At 60.4% G+C, this 26,991-nt stretch overlaps 1 protein-coding gene across 3 annotated transcripts; it reads right to left on the bottom strand.

Moving 5' to 3' along the window:
• Window positions 1–5,941: 5,941 nt before the first annotated feature.
• On the bottom strand, window positions 5,942–26,511 carry TACC1 (transforming acidic coiled-coil containing protein 1). Of its 3 annotated transcripts, XM_032204043.1 has the most exons (14): window positions 26,265–26,511; window positions 25,570–25,685; window positions 18,733–19,798; window positions 17,223–17,258; window positions 15,067–15,127; window positions 14,430–14,628; window positions 12,589–12,644; window positions 11,093–11,227; window positions 10,900–10,976; window positions 10,465–10,508; window positions 10,204–10,364; window positions 9,620–9,726; window positions 9,197–9,317; window positions 5,942–9,005 (listed from the first exon to the last, which is right to left on the bottom strand). In XM_032204043.1, exons 1-14 carry the CDS (start codon window positions 26,420–26,422, stop codon window positions 8,937–8,939), a joined length of 2,406 nt encoding a protein of 801 aa, XP_032059934.1. In that variant the 5' UTR covers window positions 26,423–26,511; the 3' UTR covers window positions 5,942–8,936. The 3 variants fall into 3 exon arrangements, with proteins under 3 accessions (XP_032059934.1, XP_032059935.1, XP_032059937.1); XM_032204044.1 differs by lacking the exon at window positions 17,223–17,258 and having other exon boundaries at window positions 26,265–26,510; XM_032204046.1 differs by lacking the exons at window positions 17,223–17,258; window positions 18,733–19,798; window positions 25,570–25,685 and having other exon boundaries at window positions 26,265–26,482.
• Between the last annotated feature and the right edge of the window lie 480 nt (window positions 26,512–26,991).

Raw genomic sequence — 26,991 nt, 5'->3', positions numbered from 1 at the left:
ACCTGAAGCATGAAAACCACCAGTTATGGAAAGGAAGGCCACAACAACTGGGTTATACTTAGATTCAAAAAGAAGAAAAGTGGGGGGAAGAGCAACCCTGCTGCCTCAGAGCAGGGCTGGCCTCTGTGCCGGGCGAGGTTCGGGGCCAAGCCCAGGCACGCTCAGCTCTCAGCCCTGGATGCCCACCAGCCCGCTGCCCGCTCACCCACTTACACCCACGTTGTGCCTGTGTTACAACACGCACAGAGGGGCACAGGCACACGCTGAAATGCGAGCACAGCGTGGTGGAGGCACGCTCAGAGCTTCAGCGCCGGGATTTCAGCGCAGCCTCACCCATAACCCTCATCCGCCCCGTGCCTGTCCTCTCCTCCCCACTGCTCGCTGCCTCTCTGGAAAGACCAGTTCCTGGCCGCTGCCTCCAGTCTGCCGCTGGTTGTGCTGGTGGGGAGCTCCCCGAGCAGCCAGGCGGCCCTGCAGGCTCAGGGCATCCCTCCCAGGGGCTGCACTTTTAGGGGGGCTGCACTTTGTTGGCAGTGTGGGATGGGAGCGGCGATTCCCTCTGGAGCTGCCCCAGCCTCGTCCTGCCAGCTGCGGCGTCCCCCCATCCCTGCCCGCCCTGCAGAGACTAAACTGTTCCACGGGGTATTTTTATACCAGGGCATCTTCTGCAGACCTTGTGACTCGCATCAGCGCCTGGATCTGCAGCAGCTCTGTTTCCCTGGGCAGTCACATGGCAGCCAGTCACGCTGCTGCTCTTCCTTTATCTGGGGGAGCCTTCAGCGCTCCTGATGCTTTCAATGCATTTTGCTGCTGCAGCCTCTCCGGGGGTGCGAGCAGCCCCCAGACCTCACAGGAGACCCTTCCCGGTAGCAGCGAGGGCCAGCAGGGCTCTGCCCTACCAGAGGTCCCCACACCTCCCCAGCCCCCTGGGGAAAGCATCCCTTGTGCTTTTGGAGGCTGTGGGCAGGAGCAGGGCCCCGTGGTGCTGCTGGGACACCCCCCGGCCCACAGCAAGAGCGTGGCCCCTGAGCATCACCCGAACAGGGCTCGGCATCCCTGCTCTCTGGGATTTCTGACCCTCTTACCCTGCAAAATTCACCGGGTGGGTTCAGTGGCGTCCTGCAGCAGTGAGTTCCACAGCTGGATCCGAGCACGCCACATTATTTCTCCTCTTCTGTTTGAACTTGCCCTTTTTGGTTTCAGTACCTGTTCCCTTTTTTCTCACATTATGACTAAGGGAAACTCCCCGCAGACTGCTGTGCTGGAGCAGTGGCAGTGCTTTCAGTCAGCAGTTTGCCGTCTCGCCCTGCATCGCATTTCTTGCAGCCACGTTCTCACTGCCCGCTCTGCACTCCCAGACATCCCGGGCTCTCCTCCCTTCTCTTTCTTCCTCGTTCTCATTCCTCACTTCTAACACTCCCTTCCACAAGGCAAAGCAGCACCAAGTACTCCGGGGCTCCTTTCCAGCAGCACCAGGAGCTGGGCAGACACCAGCCATGGGACCAGCCCCACGTCCACGCTGCCCTCTGAGGACTACGGGGCCGGGAGGATTAACCTGGGAGCTCACAACCCCAACAAGCCCCAAGCACAAGACAGCCCCAAACCACTGCTTGCTGTCGAGGGCTGAGCAGCACAGAGGAGAGGAGGTTCTCCAAACCTGGCTGAGGCTCCGTGGACTTTCCCACAGATGCTATCAGCCACCACAGCACAGCACTGGTGCTTGCTTGGCTCAGCACAGGCACTTTCACATTCATAAGCATCAGACAACAAAAATAACAAGAAAAGTGGTTTGCTGCCTGGCACCGGATCCCACAGCATCCACCAGCGAGCCTCGGGAGCTTTCTCCTGACTAAGACCCAGCTGAGCTTCCCATGAAGCTGCTTGGGGCTGGAGCTCTGCAGCATCCCACAGCCCTCACCTCCCCCTTACCTCAGCCAGGCTCTGCTTTTCTTCTCTTTAGACTACAAAATCTGCTGAGCCAAGCTGTGTCTTCATCAGAGCAGCCCAAAGGGGGCCCTGGCTGCAGGACGACCTCTCCTTATAACCACAATCTGGCAGGTCGTAACAACAGGCACCTGCAGGACACACCTCCTTGTGAGGGTTCAAAGGGAAAGCCTGGTGGAAAGAGGAAAAGCGAGATCTCCCAGAGGTGGTGGTGACAGTCAGGGCCTGAATTAGTCACCAGAACATTTAATCTCACTGTGACTGCAGACACAGGCAGCATCCCGGGCTTGGGAAGGGGATGGGGACAGGGACAGGGACAGGTGCTACTGGGGGTGCCCAGGGATAGTTCCCTCTGGTCAGACAGTGCAAAGAGCTTCACAGAACAGCCTCAGATGATATTTCACACCAAATATATCCACAGTCTGTCCAGGCCCATAGTCTCTGTGGCCCCAGGAAGAAAGGAACTGCTCCCTGCAGCTGACACAGGAACCCCAAATCGTCCCACCGAGGTGCTGGGGGTGCACGGCGTGCAGGAGCGGGGCTGTGCCCAGGGCTGTGCCGTGCCCAGGGCTGTGCCCCGCGCTGCTCGGCAGGGCTGACAAAGCCTTCCCACGGCAGACACGCTTGGATGAGCTCGCATTCAAATAGGAGCCCCAGGAAGCCAAATCAGTTCGGCTAGGGCCATTATCTCTCTAGGTTAGGGGTTTCCTGTGAATGAGACGCAGTGGCCGTGAACGTGCTTGCCAGCTGCAGAGTTTATTTGACCGGCGGGCGGCCTGGCCTCTCCCGCACTCCTACCCCCGACTCTACGCACCGCGCCCCTGGCACACGGTGCCTACGCTACTGCAGTGAGCGGCCACACTTGCCCACCCGCCCGCGGCCCTGCTGCCGTCACAGCCAGGCCAGGAGCAGCTTCCCCGCCAGCGCCACGGCCAGCAGGCTGGGTGGGTGCAGTGGTGTGGCCCCGCCGCCGTTCCTCGAGCCCCGCGGCCCGTTGCAGTCGTCGCTGAAGCAGCATTGCAGCGTGGCCCCGCCGGAGCCACCGCGCCGCGCCTGGTCGCAGAAGGACTTGTAGGAGCAGGACTTAATGACGCTGTCTGCAAGGGAAGGCAGATCACAGAGGGTTAGGTGATCCCAGGGGCTTTATTCTGAGCCTGCTGAGCTGAGAGGGGGCAGAGGGAAAGCAGAGGAGCATCCCAGCACGTTATGCTGCAGATCTGGAATAAAAGGGGCTCGTCCTGCACTCGGGACTGCTGGAGAGCCGAGCAGTGGTCTGGTGGCTGAGGGATGTCCTCGTGGTCACATCGCTCTAGGCCACCGCAGAGCACATTGCTGTGGAAGGAGCGACCAACAGTTTATAGCCAAATGTGAAAACACACACAGCCCAGCAAGAGCAGGAGGGGGTGCTTTGGGGTCCTGCCTGTGTCTGTCCCGCAGGCCACGGTGCTGTCTGGCAGCTGTAAGGTTGCACTGAGGGTGTTAACACACTGCTGGGTCAGAAAAGTGCACTGTTATCTTAGACCAAGAGCCTGTTCCCAGAGACTAAAAACTGGTGGCTCATCCCTGCCTCAAGGGTCCAAGGGGCAGCCAGCCCCAGGCATCCCCCCCTTCTCCCCAGGCATCCCTCCCCTGTCTCCAGCCCTGGGCTCCTGTGGGGCGCTGGGATGCAGTCCTGCCCTGCTGACTCCGTCCTTCATTTCCTCCACCTCCCTGCCAAAACTTTCGGGCAGGTTGGCAGCTGAGGTGGCTCAGCAGCTCCCAATGCTGCGTGCAATGACCATGGAAGGGGAGCAGCCCCGTGTGAGGAGGAGGACACCCCTCCGGCACGGCTGGGGCCAAACCGCAGCGGGATATCAGTGGCAGGGACTTACTCGGCGCAGTGATCGTGGAGCAGGCGTCCGCGTACTGGGGGCAGCTGTGGGAGCCCTGCTTGTTGCAGTCGTTCTCGTTGGACGCGACGCATTTGTGGCATTTCAGCGCTGCACCTGTGCGAGGGGGGAGCAGCGGTGAGGCGGTGCCAGGGCTGGGGGAGCCAGGGCCAGGGCGGGTGGGCTTCAGGGGGCTCTGCTGTCCACAAAACGCCTGCAGTGCTCGCCCAAGTGTGACTCAAAACAATGAAGAAGCTCAATCTTTGTCTTTTTGCACTGAATTTCTTTTTAATAAGCGTTTGCAGGGGGCGGATTCCTCTAAACTACAGAGGCAGTTTTGTGCGTTTGTGCATCTATAAAGCAGCTCCCCCCGGGAACCTGTTGCACAGATCCTGCCCCCAAAATATTCAGAGGGACAAGCGCAGCAGCGAGGTGTCAAAGGCAGACACGTGTCAAAAGCAGAGCCATCTCCCAGCCAGAGGCACGCGAGGGGATAACCAGCCCCAGCCTCTGCAGGCTCCCCGTGTGTCAGAGCTGATGACAGGCATAAGAACTGTTTGACCCTGCAGGAGAGGAAAATGCACACTGGTCCCAGCTCAGTTTAGGAACCAGCTGAGTAAATGTGAAAGTGTCACTATCACGTTGTGACAGAAAGAGACTTTAAATATCATCACTGTTTTAAATATCTGCAGACAGAGAACCACCAAGGACACCTGAACAACCTGCTCCCACCCCAACCAGGAAGTCATGACGATCACTTGATTTTGATAGCAATGGTTAAATTACTGCTCGTGTTGGGATTCAATTTTTTTTTGCTTTCCTGGACGAACAGAGCCCTCTCGTGGCAAGCAGGTCCCAGCTGCGTGGTCAGCACGTTTCATTTTGCAGGAGCTCTGAGCTCCTGTGTTTGGTGAAAAAGGAGAAAAACGATGCCTCAGTGACCTGAGGCTGAACGGGGCCGAATGCCGGTAAGCGCCTGCCGTTAACGCACGCTGAGCACGGATTTCCACTGTGGCACTGCTTGGTTTTCTCAGCCCCGTGCAGCCTTTAATTTACCGTCAGCTAAAACCACAGCTGGGTTTCGTTCTCCCCTTGGTACAAAGATCCTGTACCATCCATCACCACGACCTGACCGCACACTGTGACCGTGCTCGGAGCAGCGCGACCACCTCCCTGCCTTTTGGGATGGCTCTGTGCCCTTCTGCCTTTGAGGAACCCAGCAGGTCAGAAGCTGCTGTTCCTTGGGAACCACCTCGGCTCCCACCAGGCTGGAGCCCAGCATCCCTGCTCACCCCCACCGCCCGCACAAGCACAGCAGAAGGCACAGGGCAGGGTACTCCGGCACTGTCCTGGCCAAGGGAAAGGACCGAACCCCCCAAAGCCGCTCTTCTGCAAGGACAGGAGGAGCAGCAAGAGCCTGGAGCTGGCAGCAGGCTGGAGGCAGCCAGCAAGCAGCAAGCAGCGACAGCCCGTCCTCCCGCCCGGGGAGGACACTTACTTTCTCCAGCCAGGGACGAGACGAGGGCCAGGGCCAGGAGGGTCTTCAGGGCGGGCATTTTCAGCAGTGCGCAGCGCAGGTAGCGTAGCTTCTGTTTTGTCCCAAGGTCTTACAGTTAATCTGCTTGGGTGATTGGATCAATGGGCTGAGGATAACACACTTACTGCAGCCCCTGGCTAATGCCACCTGAGCCGGAGGAGGGGACGCGATGCCCCAAGGGCAGAGGCCACCCGGGGCAAGGAGCGGGGCACAGCACCGGGGGGCTGGTGGCGGTGGCCAGACCTGGCACCAGGGGATTGGGCTTTGCTTTGGTCAGCCCAGGGATGAAAGCCGGTCCCCCCCTCCCTCCTGCCCCAGGCTCAGCCCCCTGCGTGCTGCCAGCACCGCACTGGTGTGCGAGTGAGCGGTGTGGAGCAGACCACGGGGTGCTTGGAGGTGTTGCAGGTCTCAGGTTCAGTCTGTGGACACCCAGCTCAGGAATAGGTGATAACCACGCTTATTTGAAACCAAACGAATTATCACACAAATGAGGCAGAATCAGGCTCTGCCTAGAAGATTGAGCCACCGTCTGTCTCCCCAGCCCCCCCACCGACCTTACGATCACCCAGAAAGCTTTCAAGAGTGATAAACACAATTTTTATTCAGGCAATGAAACATGGAAAAAATATATTAGTAATCATTATAATAATCTCATTTGTGTGAGTATAACTCTTACAAATATTTACCTGACATATAAAAGGGAAATTATTGTACATATAAAATTTATGTCGATGGCAGTTACATACATTGTACAAAGCAATCCTGGTAGTAGTCACGCAAAGAAAATCTTCCTGCCTCTGGGGGGACGCTGGAAGGACGCGGTGGAAGCAGGCTTGCAGTGGGGGTGGGCACTCGTTGGCACTTCATCGCAGACAAGATCTACTGAAAAACACACACTGGCACACGGCGACACTGGGGGCTCGCGGGCAGGCACCCTCCGCTGTCAGCAAGGGATACTGAAATTCTAAGAGAAGACAACCACAGCCACCTGGGGATCTCGCACACGGCTGGCTGCAAAGGTTCCCTGTGCCGGTGATGCTCCTGGGCTCCAGCACGGGGCACGGTGCCGTGGTGCACCCGAGGATGTGGCCGGGCACCTCGCAGGGAGCAGCGCACGAGGTCAGGTCTCGCCCCTTTCAAGTTACAAACGCACGCCTTCTATTATATAGAACTATACCCATTATATATATATATTTATATATACGTAACTATAACCATATTATAGTTAATAAATCATTCCTTAGGAATCTTTGCCCGGATCGTAAGTGCATGCTGACAGGCACAGAAACGCAACAGCACTCGGGTGACAGAGGCAGTGAAAGTGCGACCACGAGACACCGGGGAGCGGAGAGGGGTGGGAAGGTGCTGCCAGGTCAGATTATTGCCGTGGGAGCAGCTCTCCAGACAGCCTGGCCTCCCAGCTTGCTCCTTTTTGCAGCAGAGGGAAGACCGGAGCATTTACTGCATCATATGCAAGTCGTGGTTCTGGGGAAGTGCTGGGGGTGGTGAAATCAAACCTCCTGCTGCTACCTGCCATCTCCGAGGGCCAGAACAACAAACCAGAACAAACCTCATGCTGGGACCTCGAGCTCGTCTGAGCCCCACCTGTGTCCTACACCAGAACCCAGCCCCTGTGAACTTCTTACAGGCTCCAAAAGTCCGTGCACAGCTGCTCTCTGGCAGCCTGCACCCTCCTGCTTCTAACAGGCTGCCGAGAGGAAGCCGCCTCCCTAGGATCTCCGTGGGTCTCAAGGGTTTTAATCTGATCATACTGAGCCTTCTGCATGCAGCACATCCCGTGGCAGCGTCACTCCTCGCTGCACCACCACCACCTGCGAAACCACCAGCTAATGGAAGGGCACCCACAGCGGGGCCGGGAAGGCTGCTTTGGGGCCAGAAGTGGGAGAATAAGGGAAGGGAACGGTGCTAGGCTGCAACAACCCAGGTGCTGGTGAAACCGAGGGAAGGGGAGTCGTGCTCCAGTGGGCTGTGGTTGGCTTTTTGACTCCCCAAGCAAAGGAAAAAGGAGAAAAAAAGACTAGAAAAAGGGATTTTTCCTTTCTATCAGCTGTGCAAGGAGGTGAATGTTCAACACTGAGCTGCAGGTGCACACAGCATCAGCCATCAGCTTCCTCACCGCACTGCTCCAGCCCCTTTACTGGGTTAACTGGGAGCTCAGGGAGGAGGTGGGGACCCTGCGTGTGCCAGGGCAGGCTGCCGACTGCTTTGTCTGCTTAGGTGTGTAATAAATTCTCTCTATACATAATATAACTAATAAAATATATATCAGGTGTATGGCTCTGGTTTAAACAGATGTTTGCACTGCATGCTCAACACGGGGATTAGAAAATAGAGGGAGAACAGCTTAATTCTTTTACAAAAAGGTAGCAGCAAAAAGGTTTGCTAAGGTTTTAGATAGGCCAGGTAGGAAACAGTCCCAACAGCAAATGCTCCCCGTTTGACACTTCAAGGCTGTCTGAGCAAGGTGAGAGCGAAGGACCCTCCAATCTCAGCAGTTCTCCTGGGGCTTGGCATGCCCGGAGAAGTAAACACCTCTGAAATACAGCAGGCAGCCTGCCTGCACTGCCATTCTGATTTTGGGTTGAATCCAGACAGATTTCTAAGCGTGTTTTACTGCTGTCTGGATCTGTCTTTTCTTGTAAAGGCAGCTTTTGTTTGATTCTCTTAGTATTCAGTGCTGCAAGGGTGTTTCTCAGAGCAGCAAGACCCAGAGCACAACTGCACCTCTCCTCACCTTTCTGTACTGATTGGAAAGGGAGCTCTAAGTCAGAACTGTGGAGACGTTTAGGGCTTGCTTCCTTCCTGCTGCAACATCAGAAGTGGGGGACTAACCTCACTACGGCGCGAGGTCGGGCTCTCATGGAGATGAGGTTACTGCTGATGGAGCGGCCGTACCCGCGCCGAGGGAAGGGGATGCGTGGCAGGACCGTGCCCAGCTGGGAGAAGTCAGCAGAGAGCCGAGTGCAACGCTAATAAAGTGCACGGACACAGCGATGCAGGCATCCTTCCCCAGGGGCTGGCACGGCCAGGGACCAGGATGTGCTGTGCTGGGGTTCACCGATGTGCCAGCAGCCAGGATCAGCCCCTGGAATAGTGCTGCCTCCCCCAAAACACCCTACTGAGAGCCTGCTTCAGCCAGGGGCTGCGGTGGGTGCCTGGGGTCCCCAAGACCCCTTTGCTGCCCACCCACCCATGTGCCAGGTCCCCCTCCCCAGTGCAAGGGCTCGATGGCTCTGAACCCAGCACGGGGCAGGAGTTACCATGAGGCCGGATCCATGCCGTCAAGCATGTGAAGACAACAAATGACAGCACGTGGGGGGCACCACCAAACCTGCTCCGAGGTGAGGGGGGCTCTCACGGGGATCCCCGAGGAGCAGCACGCCCACAGGGGCTGAGCAAAGCTCCCAGCCCCTGGGCTCCCACCCTGGGGTGCGCGGGGAGCTGCGGGGCCCGGCAGCCACGCGTGTGCTTCTCTGCTGGGGGGGTGCTCCTGGGTAATAAGGCAAAGTGCTTGAAGGTACGAGGAAAGCGGCCAAGTGCAGAGTGCTGGACGAGGGGCGGTGAGCTCAGTCTGTCCTTCCCAGCTTCGCTATCAGCTCGTCGCAGATCTTGGTCAGCTCCTCGATCTCCTGGTTCTGGAAGAGAAGCAGCCCCTGAGGACCCCCGTGGTGGCACCGCTCCTGGTGCCCAACTCACCCTGGTACTTGTGGCACAAGGACCTGCAGCAGCACACAGCCCAGCACCAAAGGATGCCCAGGCACTCAAACAGCACCACGGAAGCCCAGAGTAACCCAGTGCAGCCCACAGAGGCCGGGGGCCGCGTTACCTTCTGCTGCAGGGCTCTCTCCAGGGACTCCACCTTCATCTGCTCCTTGCGCAGCCCGGCGTGCAGCGCCGCGCTCTCCGCTTTGGCTTTTGTGCGCACCTGGGCGATCTCCTCGTTGGCTCTGGGGGGGTTTGGAGAGAAGGGGGCTGTGGTTATGTGGTTGGGCACAGCCAGGAGCCCTGTGACACGACGTCAGACTGTGCTGCACCAGCACAGCCCGGCTCCTGAGTGCCTACATGCATCAGGGGTGCCCAGGCAGCTCCTTGGCAGCACCAGCGAGCCCCTGCAGGGCCTGCACCTTCACATCAACCCCGAGCTCTGGGTCTTGGTGCTGCACCCGGTCAAAGAACAGGTTAGAAGGCACCTATCTTCCTCCTCCTCCTTCAGCCTGCACCCTACACAGCCCTCAGCTGCGGCTCTTACTTGTCTAATTTTTCCTCTGCATGGACCTTCAGAGCCTGATACCGCTGCTCTTCTTGCTTGACCCGGTTTAAATAATCCTGGGCACACTTCTTCAAGGCTTCTTCATTCTGGAAAATAGAGAACATCCATCTGTGCTGGGACTGAGCAGAGAGACAGAATGCGTTCTGCAGGTGAAAGAAAAAGGCCTTAAAAAGACCCAGTTTCTCACTTACAAGGGGCTGTAGCCCCTTATCCAGCTCAGCAGCAAGGAAAAGCTGCTGCATACATGGAGCCAGGGGCCTTGCCCTGGCACCTGCCTTGGATGCAGTTTCTGCCCCAGGGCACGATGCCCTGCGCTCACCACCAGCAGGACAGCCCCGGGGAGCAGGCAGGCTCCTCGTGAGCCCAGCTCCACCACTGGCTTCCCACGGCATGGAAGAGGCCCTGCTCGTTCGCCAGCAAGCTGCTGGAGCACAGCAGCAAGCCGGGGTCTCAGCAAGGGCTGGGGCAGCAGCCGAAGCAGTGCCGCGTGGGACCTGAAAACCACTGCACAGGACTCTGGCCCCAAGGGGCTGCGAGGAGGGGGAGGACACCGAGACAAGGACCTTCTTAAAGCCTTCAAGGACGCCCTTCAGGTTCTCGTATCTCCTGAAGAGATCCGACAGGGACCTCTCCACCGAGTTCAGGTCTGCCAGGGCTTGGTCCTTTTCCATGGTGAGCTGCTGCAGGTTCTTCTGGGATGTCATGTTCGTCCTCTGCTCGTCCTCTGTGAAGGAAAACCAGCAACGGGGATGCGGGGACTGAGCAGGGGCGGCAGCGGCAGCAGCTCCCTGCCCCTAACACCCGGCCAGGCGGTGGGGCCTCACCTATCATCTGGGCAATGGTCTTCTCGTACTCGGCCACGATCTTCCTAGGATGGAGGGAGAACAGGAGCAGGTCAGAGGCAGCAGGCACCCCCCTACAGCCCTGCTCTAGCAGGGGGCCCCGCCACCCCTTGCCCTGCCACGAAGGCAGCCCGAGCAGCAGCCGGCCACAGAGCCTGGAGCACAGGAGCTGGGCTCCAGCTCCCACCATGGTGCTGAGACCCCCTCCAGCCGCAGCTAATGGGATTTCACCCCCATGACAAGGAAACCGCAGGCTCAACACGGCACAAGCACAAAGGGAACACGTCTCATAACGCGTCCCTCCCCGCTGACGCCAAACCGTGTCATCCCATTACGGCCCCACAGCCCAACCGGAGCTCCTAGGGGCGAGCAAAGAGCACAGCATCCCCCGAGCACGACGCAGCCGAAGGTTTTTACCTCATCTCCAAGACTTCCTGACGGCTCTCTTCGTATTTCTTCTTCCACTCGTTGGCTTCGATCTCCTTCGTGATTATCTGGGAGGCAGCAGACACGAGACCCTGGGGCTGTGCTCAGGGTGCGCCCCCAGCCCCAGAGCCTGCCCCGCTCCCCCCGTCCCATGGCAGCGTGTCGGGGCTGCCCCCGGCCTCACCTCCTCCCTGATGAGCGTGAGCACGGCCGCCTTCTCGGAGGCGCTCAGGCAGATGCCATCCAGGGGGCTGTCGCTCCTGCTCCCGCTGGTGATGCCCACGGGGGATTTGTCCGGCAGGCACAGCCCGGGGCTGCCCTGTGGGGGGAGATCACCCGGCTGGGACACTGCATTTTGGTGACTTTCTATTCACCCTCCTTCCCGGATTTGGGGTGTCCTCCCCCATTTCATCAGCTCAAGCACTGAGTGTCCCCTCCTGCACACACTGACAGCTCGGGGCCTGGCGTCTGTGCTGGGCTTTAAAGCAGCCTTGGGGGCTGCCTGCATCACCTCCCGGCCAGGTGGGGACACCTCTGACACTGCTGGCACTATGGGGATGTTTGTGGGGTCTGCAGCAGCATTGCTCGGGGTCTTCTCCTCCTGGGGCCCAGCCCCTGTCCCCCAGGGCCGCACGGCAGTGAGGGCAGGGTGCGGGGCCTGCAGGGCTCCAGCAGCCTGGAGCGCCTCCAGAGCAGCATTCCTGCAAGCCTCGTCCTCCTCTCATCATCCCCTCGCAGCCATCTCCTTGGAAACAGGCTGCGAGGCCATAAATAGCGAAGTGCTGCGGAGAAGCCAACCTGTTTTCGCAGTGTTTTGGAGACGAATACACTTCTCTCTCCCTCCCTCCCCTCTCCCCCCTCCCCGGCGCTTCGACCATTGCCAGATGCCAGCACGAGGGAGCCCCACACGCCTCCCAGGGGCTCCAGCCCGGGGTGGTTTTTGCAGCAGCCTCCATGGCATCTTGCAAACAGGTGTGCACCCAAAGGCCTGCAAGTATCTGTAGCTGCTGCCTACCCCATGGCAAATCCCCCCACCTTTTGGGATGACCAAGAGCGACTGCCAGCCCATGCCCTCAGCAGCACCGAACAAAAGGCTCACTTTGCCTCACGTCCTTGAGGGGCTTAGCGCAGTTAAATCTGTCTCAGGGACGCTAATTTTGCTGATGTTGCTAATCTCACTGTCATCTGATTCCCACCTCCAGCAGCTTTGGCCAGGGGCAGCTAAGCTGGCACAGGGTGCCCCCTGCTGCACCGGGGTCTCGGGGCCACCCCAACCACCCCTTGGGGGGCACTGGGGATGCCCCAAGCAGAGTTGGGGCACTGCTGGCTGCAGGGCCAGGCTGCCAAAGCAGGCTGCCCTCGTTAATCCCCCTCTCTGCTGTCAGCCGGCTTCCCGAAAGCTGCGTCTGAGCCTCTCTCGCAGGAGGCACCGGCACCAGCAGGGCCAGCCCCAGCCTCCTTCCTCCTCACAGACACAGCCTCTGTCCTTCTGCTTTGCACACTGTGAATTCAGAGAGGTTTTGGCAGCACTTCTGGGAGCAGCGGGACGTTTGCTGCAGCCTCTCCCGGTTAGCAGGGCAGGAGCACCAGCACCAGCACCAGCCTTCAGCACCCCACAGCCCCACACCAGCAGGCAGAGCCGCCCCAAGGCACAGGGAGGAGGATTCAAGTGGCACTTACAGGGAAGGCACCAGGCCCATCCTTGTCTATCTGCTTGGAGAGCTCCTTCTCAAAGCCTAAAAACAGAGAAATTCAACATTTTAGATGCCTGGAAGCAAGACCCCGGCAGCAAAGGGGGTTTGCTGGGCTGCAGAGCTGTGCAGCTGAGTCTCCGTGTCCCCTGAGCTCCCTCCCCAAAGGATTCTTTTCTTTGCCCCCAGCTCCTGCCCTCGTGAAGAGGACGCATCCTGCACCCCCGACAGCCTCTCGTGCCCTGGTGGAAGCCAACACTCCCCTCTGGTGGCCCCACACGTCCCGGCAGCTGCCACGGCAGCAGTTCCTGGGGACCGTGGTGCTGAGGATGCCCTGGACATCTCGGGTGGGGGAAACCCCCTGCTCGGCCACCCCAAATTGCACCAGCCCCAGCCCCACGCCAGCTGGGCCTGGGGCCGAAGGAGCTGCACATGGCCCCTTCTATTCCTGGCAGCAGTGGAGAGAAGCTAAAGGCTCTCCTCCAGTCGGAGTGCTCGGGACGCCCTCCCACCCCATGGAACTTGGGATGTGATTTATGAACCTTGTGGAAACAACTGCGGACATGACTGGTTATTCACCTGTTAACCAGACAGAAAATAAATAAATAATAATAATGCAAGAACGCAGCTAGGGAGAAAAAGATGCAACATGAAGCTTGTGGCTGCAGATTCCCCGGGATTTCCCCATTTATCCCTGCACCATGGCCAGCAGCCGTGTGTCCTCTGAGACCAGCAGCAATAACTAATGCCTCCCAGGCTCACCGTTAGCTGTACAAGTCTCCCTCCCCTGCGAGACGAAGGGCTGTTTTCCTCTCCTGAGAGGTTTGCAGCTCCGCATGACATTCAGGAGCAGGGATTAATGGGTGGCTGCACAGGAGACAGCTGCGAACCTTCCGTGCAGCCATTTCTGTTTGCACCTATAACTTTGCTATTGATTAAGTGCCGTGTTGCCTGGCTTTTAATTATATTTTAATGGATTGGTCAGAGCAGTTAATTACACAGGAGACAGGCAGCAAAGCACCAGCAGTAGCGCCAGTGCAGGCTTCTGTAGCAGCCTGGAGATCTCTATTAGCCAGAGCCCCATGTGCTGGGAGCTACCACGTCCCAGCAGCTTTGCTGTGGCACAGGTAGGGGCCCTGCAGCCTCGAAGGCAGGCACAGGGCATGCCAGGAATGTCCCCCTTGGGCTGGAAGAGTTGCCCAGCTCAGCCCTTGCCTTGGCTGTCCTTGGTCAAACAGACACTGGTAGTGCACAGCGGCACGACGCTTTGCGCACCTGAGGCGCTACTTAGGGAGCGTTTCTTGTAACCACAATAACCAAAATCAGCCTGCTCATCACCTGTGCTTTGCCTCTGCTCACACTGAGGATGAGAAAAACCCAAGCAGGATTGACACTTTGAATAACAGCCCTGACTTTGCATTTGTGTTTTACTACTGTGGGTCAACCTGCACCTGGGGAGGTGCCGGCCTCATCCTGTGCAACAACAAAGCTGGTCCCCTCCAGGAGGGCAGCGTGCCCAGGGAAAAGGGCTGCGGGCGAGCTGGGAGCTGCAGGGCTTCCCAGCACAGTGCCTCCAGGAGAGTGCTCCAGGCTGAAGGAGTCTGGATGAAGGCTGCCTGCACCACGATGTTTCCATAATGAAAGCAGCTCAGATAAGCAATCGGAGGTTTCATAATGGCTTGCGGTAACCTTTAGTCCTATCAGCACAAATGAGACGTGATGAAGCTGTGTTGCCTCGACAGCACAAATGCATTGCCAGAGGCTGCAGGGATTACCCGGGTGCGGGCATGGCTCACCTCCAGAGCCAGAGGCAGCGAGGACGCTCCCTACCTGCCTCCACACCGTGCTTTGCCGCCGGCACGGGGACGTTCGAGCACTCGAAGTACTCCAGGTCATCTTCGGGCTCTCCCTTCTTCTCCAGCCCGGCTGGTTTCTGCACAGAGGTGGTGGAGGCCAGCTTCTCTTCATCAGTGGCATGTCCATCCCGATTTGCAATATCTGGGATTTCTGAGATCAACGTTCCTTCATCCTGCGGGATCAAGGCATGCGGTTAAGCAGGACCGAGCTAATCCGCGGGGCTCAGGCAGCCAGGCTGTGCGGGTGGCCAGCGGGAAGCACGGGGAGGCTCAGCACCCGCAGCCAACTGCTCCCCTCCAGCCACTCGGCAGGCTTGGGCAGAAGGAAGCCCCCCAGGCCCCAAACAGAAGGAATTAATGAGCAGAATCCATTAACCCGACCGCAGAGCTCGGTGCTTTGCTCCGGCCCACAGCAGGGGACAGGTCTAAGTCCTAAGACACCGCACGCACGGCCCCAGCAAACCACCGAGCTGCCTGGCCGGGAAGCCACATGTGGAAAGGCTTCTCCACCGAGCCCAGCCAGCATCCAGCCGTGCCTGGGCACCCCGGTTACTTCATTTCGGGCAGCTCTCCTCGTGCCACCCCACGCCAGCAGCAGCCCTCCCACCTACCTGGGAGCAGACGTCCAGCACCAGTGCCTGTGTCTCGTATTTCTTCACCTTGCAGCCACTCCTGTGGGACAGAGAGAAAGAGCTGGGCTGAGCTGGGGCTCACAGGGGTTGGAGGAGGGGGAGAGGCGGGGGGCGCGTGCGAGACAGCCCAAGCAGAGGGGAGCAGCCCCAGCGCTAGCATTGCACCCGCTGCGCAACAGCGAAAACACTCACCGGTACCGAGGCAGGGCAAGTTCTGGAACAAACAGAAGGAACAAGCACAAAAAAAACACACAACTACAAAGGGTTTGTCTTCAAGGTGTTTATTCCTGTCGAAGGTAAGGGTCAGAGATAACACCCAAGGTACTGGCGGCGAGAGAGGCAATTGCCAAGGAGCCTGAGACGAACGGTGTCCCTTGCTGCATGCTCGCCTGTGCATCCCGAGCGGCGGTACGCCTGAGGGCACGCTGCTTTGCTGCAGGAACGAAGCACTTCCAGGCTGCCCGGACCCTGCTGGCGTGGCCGGGGCCCGTCTCTGCAGCATCCACGTTCCCACGTGGGCCAGGCCTGCCCGGCCAGAGCTCTGCCCAGAGGTTGCTCTCGCAGGTGATCCGCGACCGAAAGCTCCTCCGGAGGCTTCATTCTGGGACACGCCATCCTGCCAGCTGCTGGGCTGGTTGCACGGGACTGCAGACCTTGCTCCATCCCAACATAACGGGCTGCAGCATCTTGAACCAGTTGGAGGCAGCAGACGGACGGTCACGGAGCAGCCCCGGCACATGCGGTGCCACCAACGCCAGCAGTGAGATGACTGCACCACCACGGCCCTCACCCCTTGCACGGGAAGGAGAGCAGTGCCCACACCCCAGCATGAGCTCACAGCTCGCCACCCCTCGCTGCGGGGCTGGTTATCTCCCAGCTGAGCTGCCATGCCTGAATTTCCCAAGGACAGCCACCCGCTGACCCGCAGGCAGCTCGGCTGGCAGCCCACAGCACCCAGCACCGCAGCAGGGCCGAGGTCAGAGCACATTTGCAGGGGGACAGCCCTAGGTTTTAGGAATCATCTCCCCGTCCCATCCTACACATGCTCTGGCAGAGCATGAGCAACGTGCCATGGCACAAGGGCATTTCGTTTGCACGCTGCCACCCACAGCCGTGTCAGACAGAAATCGCTGTTGGCTCTGTTTTTCTCCATCACTCCCTAACGCAAGAATCAAACCGCAGCTCACCATGCCCGTGGCAACCTGTCTGCTCTGCCCAGCCTCTCCGGATGCTGCGGGCACACTGCCTGCTGGCTGCTTTATCTCCCCCCTGCACACCAAGACAGCAGCTCTGTGATTCAAGGGGGTGTGCAGCGGGGCAAGGCGGGCAGCCCGAACTCAGACCCCAACCTGAGGCCAGCACAGGCGGACACCAGCAGCCCTGTTCCCGATGTGCTCTGGGCACCAGCATTTTGGGCTGGATAACCCCAGATCTCGCAGCACTGCCCACGTGCCCGCTGGCTGCTTGGGTATGGGCAGAGCCGCCAGGCTGCAGGTCCCAAACCCAAAGAGCCACTGCACAAAGTCAGGCTGTAAGAAGGCAGGTCAGCTCTCAGCCGAGACACAGATGTCCGCGCTTGAGCCAAGCTCTAATTTTGCTCGTGCATATGGCAACGGGCACTAAGCAGACAAGAAGGGCGTTCAGATGGATAACATAAGACCAAGGATAAGCCCAGCCCTCCCACTGCCCTCACAAGAGGCAGCACCAGCAGCTCCCTCGCCCAGGGACCTGTTTCCAGCCGGTGCTTTCCACCCTACCCCCTGCCACAGCAGCTCCTTCCCCAGGGATTTTCCACGGCACCGGTAAAGACACCCTCCCCTCCAGGACTAAAATCTGGAGCTGGACCGCACTCACAAACCTGCCCCCCTCCCCGACACACTGATTTTGAGGATGTACATCGCCCGAACGCGTTGCAGGTGGGCATGCTGTGAGAGCAAGCACAGGCACCGGCCTCCAGTGCAGCTCTCGGCGCCCCGGGCGCGGGGGGCGCGGGTCAGGAGCAGAGCGCGAGGCGCAGGGCGAGGAGGAGCCTGCATGCCATGGAGACGTGTGGGGCCAACACACACCCAGTCGGAGAGAGGACAGAAAAAAGCAACCAAGGAAAGGATGACAGAAAGGCAGCAGAGAGTACTTACAACAGAAAACAGAGAAATTTCACTTGTTCAGTGGTCCTGATGCACCCGAGAATAGACAGGAAAGAGACAGACAGATGGAGAGAAGAAAAGCGTGTGAAAAGACCTGGGTATTAGCTCCCGTCTGGAGAAACACAACGAGTTGCACAGCTCTGGCTTGTCGGGAAGGACACAGATAACGGATGCTCAGACTCTGCACTCGCTGCTCCCAGAGGTGGGATGAGACTGAATCAGGAGCCCTGCTCCTCAGCAGCTCTGGGCGACGGAGAGGGGGCTGCAGCTCTCCCTGCTGCTTCCACCCACAGCCAGCTCCTGCTGGCCCCGGGGGCTCTGCAGACACCCGCCTCGATTCTTTGCACAGTCTAAGACACAAACTGCTACCGTGCCCTTGGCTTTGCCTCCCAGGCGTTACCTCCTGTCCCCGCACAACCCCCCCCCCCAGCTTTCCTGCTGGATATCCCATTAGCAGAGCAGTGGCTTGTTTTGCTTTTACAGTCAAATCAGCCACGATCTCTGTGCTCCCCAAATTTCCCCTTCTAAGCTTATTTCCTGCTTTTGCTTTCAGCCGGTTCCAGCCACCAGTGCTAAGTGCAATGGCAAATTATCCTGAAAAGACCCCAAATTGGCTGGGCAATTACTCCCTCATGCAATGTTCCCTCTGCGTCCCCTGTGTGCTCAGAGACCCGCAGAGGGCCAGCCCTGCCTCAGCAGCTGCTGTTCTGTGCCCTACAGCTTCAAGCTCTTAAAGGCAGGCTGAGACTCAGCGCTGCCACACGGTTTGGAGGACATTCATGATAGGACAGGTGAAAAACCAGGAAAATAGCAAGGTTTATGATTAAACCTGCTCCCAGAGGAGGGTACTGCTGCCTGCATTCCCCACAGGCATTAGGAAACGTCCCTGCTTACAGGGGGGTTTTAAATAGCACAGTGCAGGAACTAAACCTGCACTGAAAGCTTCCCACATGCCCTGGGATAGTTTGGCGAGGGACAACGAGGTCCCCACCGCCCGTGCAGGTGTGACAAAGCAACAAAGGGCCTGCCTGTTAACCTCCTCCTCTTCCCCTGTCGCAAAAAGGGAAATCCAGTGGCAGTGCCCAGGATGCCCCAGCAGCATCTGACCAGCCAGGAGCCACCCCCAGCTGCAGCCCCACGCACGCTGCTGTGTGCCCGGAGAGCCCGGCAGCCTCCCACTGTGCTGCAGAGGCTCACAGAGACCCCTGACCCCACAGCACGGGCACCTCTGCCCCCAGCCAGACCCCAAAATCCTCCCATTGTGCAGGTCCTGCTCCAGCCCCCAGCTCTGTGCCGGGGCTTTGCAGTGCACCACGTGCCGGCCCTGCTCCGTGACACCCGTCCCTCTCACCCCACCTTCTCCTGAGCAGCGGGGGGCTGGCAGGGAGAGGGGAGACGCACCCCACCGGGACAAGGGCAGAGAGAACCAGGGGGGCAGCAACACGAGAGCCCGAGGCGCATGTCGCTCTCCCAGAAGGTTTGGGTGTGCCATGGCACTCACGTTATCAGGCGCGATTTGGGCTTCTTCGGGGAGTCCCTGCCCTGCGCGAGCTCATCCGGCACCTCCAGCGTCTGGGACTCGAGGATCTCGTTCAGGCTGTTGTCGGTAGCGGGGCAGCAGTCAGCAGTGCTGGCAAGGGTCTTGGTGGGCTTAAAGGGATCCATGGAGTCGAAGTTATCGGGGTCGAACTGGTAGGAGCCCTTGGGGAGCGTGGGCGAGTGCTGCAGCGCTGGGCTGCCACTGAAAGGGCTGGGGTCTGGGCTGTCCCATGGCGCAGCAGCTGCCCTGGGGGGGCCCTGGGGAACCCCTGGCTCCGTCGGACCCCTTTCTGCGTCCTCAGCAGGCTTCCTCGCGGGATCCCGGTGCCTCTTCGGTGTCAGCTTGCTGGCCGGTATCCTGCTGCCCTTCCTCGGCGTGGCTCTCCGTGTCTCCGTGCCCTCTCCACCCTCCGTGACATCGACCTCAGCTTTCGGGACCTGCCCTTTGGTCTGGGGGGCCAGGTCCCCTCCCGGCTCGCTCACTGGCAGCGGGAGGCGGCGGGGGGTCGGAGGGGAGCTCTGCAGCTTGCAGCCCCCTGCCACAAAGGGGTTCACGCTCTCGTCGTACTGCTCGGGGTCGAAGTGGTAGGAAGCGGGGGGCACCGGGGGCTCCTCCGCAGCAGGCTCCACGCTTCCTTCTCCTTTCCTCCCCGGGGAAGGTGGTTTTCCCTTTCGGAGCTGGCCCCCACTGGGCGAGCTCTCCTGTGCCAAGCCATCCTCCTCCTGCTCCGCCAGCCCCGCGTCCCCACCGGCCGGGTCCCCTCCCGACATCACCGGCTCGCAGGCGGCTGTGCCCGCATGGGGCACCGGGGCCGGCCCCACAGCACAGCCAGCGCCAGCCCCAGTCCCGAGGGCGGCCGGGTGCTGGGCTGCAGCCGGCGGCTGTGTCAGCGATGGGTCTTCAGGGCTGCTTTCCCCTGCGCTCCCCACATCGGCTGCAGGGGCTCCGATCTCAGGCTGCGCCGCATCTTCGGGGTGCAGCCCCCGTGAGCTGTCCCAGCAGGCGGCCCCGAGCAGCTCTGTGTGCCCTGCAAAGAGAAAGCAGCCCGTCAGAGCCCTGCCTGCCCGCACCCCACAGCCGAGCCCCGTGCAGGAGCCAGGCGCCAGGCTTGGGTTTCCCTCCCCTCCTCGTGCCTGCTCCAGGACCAAATTTTACAGGAGCTGACGACCCAAAGCTCGGCCTCCCGAAACTCCACTCCAAGCACTTTCTCTAAAATTCAAAGCCCATGAACAGAGTGGAGGGAATGTACATAAGCCACCACGTGCAGGGCGAACCCCTGTGTGGAGGCATTGTTCTGCACCACGCCAGCAGAGCCACCAACATCTCCATTTATGTCTTTGCTCTCCCACCACTTGCTCCCACCCGGGGTGCCGGCAGCTCCAGAGGGGATTTGCAATGCCAGAGCCGCCCAGAGCCACCAGACAGGGGCTGGGACAGCCCAAAAGACTCGTGTCTGAGTGGGGGCAGCAGCAGGGCATCGCTGCTCACCTGGGTGGGGGGTTAAATGCTACCGGGACAAATTCAGGGAAGCATGACAGGAGAAAACACCAGGAAACGTGATTAAGCCCCGGGGTGACTGGGAGTGAGATGCTGTGCTGAATGAGTAAGCACATTACAGGCTGCAGAGGGGATTTCAGGGTCAGCCACCTGCAGGCAGCCAGCGCAGGGCTGAGGGGCATGGGGCAGGGGGATGCTCCCGGGGCTCTCCTGGGGAGCCTCATCAGTCCCACTGTGCCCCCTCCCCGAGGGCTCCTCCAAAGCGAGCCAGGCCGAGCTCGCCTCCCCCATGCCTGGTGCTTTCCTAAGGTCCCATTTCCCCTTGAGGGGATTCTCCATCCCCCTGGAAACTGCCTTCACGGCAACCAGCTGCCATCCCAAAACAGAGACACCCCCACTGGCATTGAACACTGCCGACAGCCCTTACCCCTGTCGGGGGCAGAACCCAACCCGCGTGCTCCAGGAGCTGCAGGCTGCTGATGCTCCTGCCCACAAAATGTCTCCGCAGCACTCCAACATGCAGCAGAGGGAAAGCACAACCCCCGTGTGTGCTTGGCGATGGGGCAGGAGAGGAGCGGTGTCCTGGGGCTGGCCGGCAGCGGGGGGAGTTGTTTGGGGAGGCTCTGCCACCCCGGACCCCTGCAGCACGGCCAAAACTCGGCCCCACACTGAGACCCCGCCGGCACGATACAGCCGGCTCACCACGCCGCTGTCAGAGCTTCTTAATCACAAATCCTGATCCATGACTTAATCGCTATTACTCCAAGCCCTTCCCCTAAATCCTTTTACTGTTTCATCTTTTCGTTGCTGTCAGGGGATGGGGAAGCTCCTCACGAACCGAGTCCCCTGAAAGCTGCACCCAGCAGCACCCAGCGCACCCGCGGCTCTGCTCCCCGCACCTCGGGGTCTTTCCTCCCCGCACCTCGGCCAGGTCTTTGCTCAGACTCCCAGGATGAAGCAGAAGGGGCCATCGGGCTACTCAGCACCCACCAGGGAGTGCTCAGGACCCTGCAGTGCTCGCTGGCACCTTTTTGGGGAGGTGCAGCCAGGACTTCCATGGGCAGAACAAAACCAGTGCTCACCCACAGCCTGGTCTGGTTTGAAACTTGGCCAGCAGCGGGGGCACCGGAGGCTGGGTGCTGAGCTTAGGCAGGGGGAAGCTGCTTGCCCCTCTGAGGCTGTAAACATGTCCAGCTCCCAGTAACGTGGCCGTGAGGGGGTGGGAGGGTGCAAAAATCGCCTGCGGTGCTGCAGGAGGAGGCTGGAGCCGGGCAGGCAGCGAGCACCGGCTGAGCCCCGCACCCACGCCACCCCCACCAAGGCCACTGCTGGCAGCCGTGCCAGTCCCAGGCTGGCAGAAATGGAAAGGGAATCTGGCAGGGACCTGGTTCCTGGGAGAAGCCAGGACACCGAGCCAGCAGCCCTGACTCAGCTGACAGCTCGTGGTTTGCACAATTGATCTCCAGGATGCTAAAAGCCGTGGAAATGAATCAGGAGGGGCTGTGTGCTCCTGAGACTGCAAAAAACTCCCTCCGGACAGACACTGCCTTGCTGCCCCACAGAACGCATCGGTAAACACAAATCCAGTGGAAATGTCCTTGGAGCGCAGCCAGAAAAGGCTCTGAGGCAGCCCCTGCCTTCCCATCCCTAGGAACCAAAAAACCTTCCTAACAGACCCAGAGAAAACTTGATTAATTTGCTGCCTTGCTCAAATGTTTTAAACTTCGGTGAGACATCCCTGAATGGAAGAACAGACTTCAAAGCCTGGGCAAAAGGCGCCTTTTAAATGCATTTTGCATTCCCACCAGAAGGTTTTGCAGCAGACGTTCTCACAGACAGAAGCCCATCCTGGTTTCCAGCCCAAGCAATGAGTAATTACTTCTTGAATAACAAGCAGGCGGCAGCGAAAACCACCTCTCCCCATCCCTGTGGATGTCCTCAGGGCGGGGAGAGAAGGGCTGAGCGCAGGCAGCAGTGCTCACAAGGGTGTTCCTTCAGGATCCGCCTGCCCCGGGCAGCTCCGCGCACCCAAGGGATCGTCCCCGCGTGCCGGGAGTGCATCCTGCTGGAACGGCCCCAGCCTGCCCAGCACAGCTCGTGTGCTTTCACACCTCGTGTGCTTTCACACCTCGCCGTGCAATGCACAAACGCCACCTCTGGAGCCTCTGCTTCTGCCTCTCACTCCCTTCCTGCACCCACAGCAGCTCGGCTGCTCCGCTGCCTGCAGAGGGGACAGGGCAGAGCCTGCGCGCTGCCCGGGGGTCCCTGGCGGTGCCAGCAGCTTTGCGGTCGGGCAAGGGTGCACGCCTGCTTCTGGTCCTGCCGGTGGACAGGGAGCAGGTACTATGGAGAAAATGGAGATTTTATGCTCTGAAGAAAAGCGTGGAGAGGGGACAGTCTGGCACCGCGGTAATAGCCGCATTGTGCGCGTGCACTGTAATCGGTGCGCTTGTCTTCCTTAGGCTGAAATTACGCACCAACGCCGACTAACCGAGCAGCTTTCCTGCACGCCAGCCCTCGAATGAATCAGTAAAACCTGGCAGCAGCAGCGCTGCGACGCAGAGACCCCGCGCCCTTTTCATCCCCCACAGCAGCCAAGCGAAGCAGCAATGATTCCCCACGCAGCCCTGAATGCTGGCGAGAACACCCCCTCCGCTCCCCGCCGCCCCCGACTGCCTCTCGCTTTGTGCACAGCATGAGTCAACGCAGTTCTGCCTCTGCTCGCACACACAGCCTGAGCACAGGATATCTGGACTGTGCATTCAGCTCAGGCTTACGTAGCTAACGACTTCTTTCCTCCTCTGGCTTCCCGCTTTCGTTTAGCAGACATCGGTCTATTTTTAAAACCTTTTCTGTTAAGAATTAGCATACCGACAAGCGATGCTGCCGGAAACACACCGGATAACACGTGCCCTGCATCAGGGCAACAGAAGCGAAGGCTGATGAGCGCTGCTCCGTCGCTAACGGCTCCATATTTGTTGCTTCTGCTCGCTCCCTTGCACAGATATCTCCTCCTGGCACGTGACTGAAGATAACTTCAGCAAGAACGGGACAGAATTACAGCCTCTGTCATCCGAGCCAGCAGGAGGAAAGCTGTTTGAGGGATCCTGAGCGGGCATAAAGCCTAACCACAGCCCCCCACCCAGAGGGATGGGACCAGCTGAATTTTTGTCCCTGAAAGCGGAGACACGCCTGGGGAAGGCTGCACCCGCAGGTCTGGGCTGGGCAGTTTTTGCCATGACACCAGCACAGGAGCCAAATCCTGCACACCACAGGGCACCGACTCTCGTGGCAGCTCCACCAGGGCCGCACGGACATTAGGCTGGATCTCCTCCTGCTCCTCTGCTCCCGACACACACAAGGGCACAGGCTGCTGCAGAACAGCCCCGTCAGAGCTGGGAAGCAGCAGGGAGACGAGGGCTCACATCAGCTGGGGTACAGGGAGAGCACACCCCAGGAAGCTTCTGCGCACCCCGAGCTCCTCACGGGGAGCCCCTGCCCTGCAGCCTCTCAGAGCGGTTCCTGAAGCCTAGGCAGAGCAGGGACTGAGCAGGGAGCACCACGAGACTGTGGGTTTGGCCCTGTTTTCCCCAGCCTCCAGCTCTCCGCAGGGCAGAGCAGAAACCCAGCTTTGCAGCGAGCACCATCCTTGGCCCCACAACACTGCCACCTTTGTGCACAGGCACCGGCTGCTCGGCGGCGGCGGGGAACTGGCACAAACACGCGGTCGGGACGGCAGCTCCCCGAAACAACGCGCTTCCTCAAGTGGAAAGACCCTGATGTCTGCGAGGGGAATTTCCCAGGAAAGCCTTCATCTTTCCTCTCCCCCTCAGACATTATCCTACAGACTAAAGATGCCTCTATCCCTTCTTAAAGGGAAGGATTATTCTGAGAGCTGAGATTATCAGAGGCACAAACCGAGCACTCTCTTCATCCAGGGGTGGAAAAAAAATAAATTAGAAAAAAAAAAATCTGTGTTTTCCATGGGGATGGATGGGCCCCAGACCAGGCACATCTCTTAAACCCAGCCGAGCAGCAAGGTGCCAGCCTGCTGCTGCAAGCGTTCAAGAAAAGCTTGAGATTGCAAGTCCCAGAGCGGGGGCTTGGCAGTGAGGGGCAGCTGGGTGAGAGCAGGGGATGCTCGAGAAGGCCCCACGCACGCTGCCCTTGCCCCGGAAACGTTTCCTCCTGCCGGGGCTTGCAAAACTCCTGACACCGCCCGGTCACCCTGCTCTGCAAAAGGAGCAGAGGAAGGAGAGGTCCCCTCCCTGCCCCGATAACCTCCCGTGCCTGTTGCAGAGATGCCAGAGCTTCAAAGCCTCCTCCTGCAGCACAAAACCCAAACACAGAGCTCAGCCCCAGAGACCAGCTGCGATTCCCCACGGAGAAAGGAGCACAACCAGGGCGAGGGAGATGGTGCCCAAGAGGCCAAGGGTTAACGGAGAGCCACACTCAGAGGAGCAGCGGTGAGACACGGGGACACACCAACAGCAGCACTGGCCTCTGCCAGCAACAGAACCCCCCGGGTTGCCGCTGATCCCCGGCGATTTCTCCAGTAACAGGGCTCAGCAGCACCGAGCTTCTGCGTTTTTAACAATGCAGCAGAAATGCCAGGCTGCTCTCCCTGGGAAAAAGGGACCCAGCACAACGAAACCTCCACCGCAGGGTACACGCGAGGCAGCTCCCACCACCCCGCGCCCCCGCGCCGGGAAGCAGCGGGAGGCATCGCCGGGCTCTGCACAGCCAGCGAGGGAAGCGGGAGCCGGGCGGTTTAACAGACAAAATGATTCAACAAAATCCTTTGTTCCTCTCCATCAATCCATCACAGCCGTCCTGGCTGCAGCCTCTGCATCCCCAGGCTCAGCCCCAGCCCGGCAGCTCACAAAACCCATTCACGGCCCCCACCTCCTGCAGCCGCGCTCTCTCCCTGTCGCTCTCTCCCTGTCTCGGTGTGGGGACAGTGGCAGGGTGTGACCGGTGGTTGCAAAACGGCCCGCTGATAATTTCACCCTGCACAGGCATGAGCCAAGAGGGGCTGAATTGACTCTTTCGAGCCTGCAGTGTCATCCCTGCCCTCCCGAAGGGATTCGATGAACTCAGCCTTTAACCCACGCCAGAGAACAGCCCTCCGCAGAGCGCACACAGCCCCGAGTGCTGGCATTTGAACCATCCAGGCCATTAACCACAAAAAATGTGGCAGGCATTATTCAAAACAAGCGACTTCTCCTCCTTGACCCCACCCTGCTTTTCTGCAGCCCGAGCAGAGAGCCGACACGCAGAAGGCTCTCGCTTGCTCCTTACCTTGGGTCCCGGCCTCGGGCTGCGGTGGTCCTGGCGGCGGCTCGCAGAGCTCCTTTAGCGGCGAGCGGACCGGCGTTTCTGCTTCAGGGGTCTCAAAATTACCTTCGGAGTCCGAGCTGCCGAGGGGGGGGAAAAGAGTGAGGAATTACCACTTTCAAGGCTAGCTCCGAAATCCTGCGCACCGCCTACACATCCAGCCAGACCGGCTCCCGGGCCAGGCCAGCCCGCTGCAGGCATCCTGCGGCCGCCCCTGTCCTTTCCAGCAGGCCACGCTAGCAAACGGAAAAGGGAGAGCAGGTGAAACAGGATCAGCAGCACCCCCCGCGCACCCCCGAGCCCCCGGGGGTCGCTTTTGCCGGGGCTCTCCCCGTCACCCCGAGCTTTCCGAGCATCCACCACTGACCTCCAGGGACGCCGCATCCTCCCCTAGGGCTCGGGGGGCCGCGGCGCAGCGAATTTGGGGAGCCGGCCTCGGTGCCCGGCGCTCGCCGGCACCTTCTCCCGGAGAGCAGAGCTCGCCATTGCCGAGCAGCTGCGGGCAGCCCCCGGGGGCAGCGCTGCCGAGGAGCCAAAGGCGATGCGAGGCGGGGAGCGGCGAGCGGGGCTGGAGGGAGCCGGGAGCGGCGGGCGCCCCATGCACGGCGCAGCCCCGCATGCAGCCGGGCCACGGCGAGCGCGCCCGTCCCCGTACTTGCCTGAAGCCCAGCGCCTTGCTCTCCGCCTGCGAGTCCTCCTCCGCCTCTCCGCCGACCCCGCCGTCCTCCCCCTCGGGGGCGCCCCCGCCGCGCACCGCCGACCACGTCCACCTGGCCCACTGCACCGGGGACAGGAGCTGCCAGGCGCTGAACGCCATCGCCGCTCCCGCAGCTCGGCTCGGCTCGGCTCGGCTCAGGCCCCCGCCGCCCGCATCTCCCCGCCGCCGCTCGGCGGCTGCCGGCGCTGGGCCCTCCCCGGACCGTGCCGCTGCCGCCGGGGAGAGCGCCCGCCCCCGCCCCGCACCGCCCCGCACCGCCCCGCGCCCCCCGGCGGCGCCGACCGGGGGAGCGGCCCCGGGCGGGGAGCCCCGACGGGGGGGGAGAGGGAGAAGGGGGAGGGAGCCGGGACCGGGGGGGGGTCGCCGGGGCCGGGGAGGGGTCGTCGGGGCCGGGGAGGGGTCGCCGGGGCTGGGGGGGGGTCGCCTGCCCCGCTCCGGGCGCCGAGGGCATCGCGCCCCCCGCACCGCACCGCTCCTCCGCTGGCGACCCCACAGCGCACACCGGGCTGGGCGCACCGGGACCGGGCACACCGGGCACAGCCCCCCCCGTGGCCGCAGGGAGCCCCCAGTCTCTCCCCGACCTCTCCCAGGCCGGCCAGGGGCTGCACCTGCGCCCCCACCCACCCGGGCCGTGCCAGCAAACGACCCCCAGCCGCCGGGAGCTGCCC

The sequence above is a fragment of the Aythya fuligula genome, chromosome 27 (assembly GCF_009819795.1).
Source record: "Aythya fuligula isolate bAytFul2 chromosome 27, bAytFul2.pri, whole genome shotgun sequence".
Classification (NCBI taxonomy): domain Eukaryota; kingdom Metazoa; phylum Chordata; class Aves; order Anseriformes; family Anatidae; genus Aythya; species Aythya fuligula.
The sequence above is the reverse complement of the archived record's forward strand: the minus strand, read 5'-3'. Positions and strand labels throughout refer to the sequence as shown.

Coding starts and splice junctions, on each gene's coding strand:
- TACC1 (XM_032204043.1), bottom strand. CDS start 26,422: ATGGCGTTCAGCGCCTGGCAGCTCCTGTCCCCGGTGCAGTGGGCCAGG. Junction 12,645..14,429: donor AAAGCACGGTGTGGAGGCAG/GTAGGGAGCGTC, acceptor CTCTGTTTTTAG/GCTTTGAGAAGGAGCTCTCC. Junction 10,509..10,899: donor CAGGAAGTCTTGGAGATGAG/GTAAAAACCTTC, acceptor CCTCCATCCTAG/GAAGATCGTGGCCGAGTACG.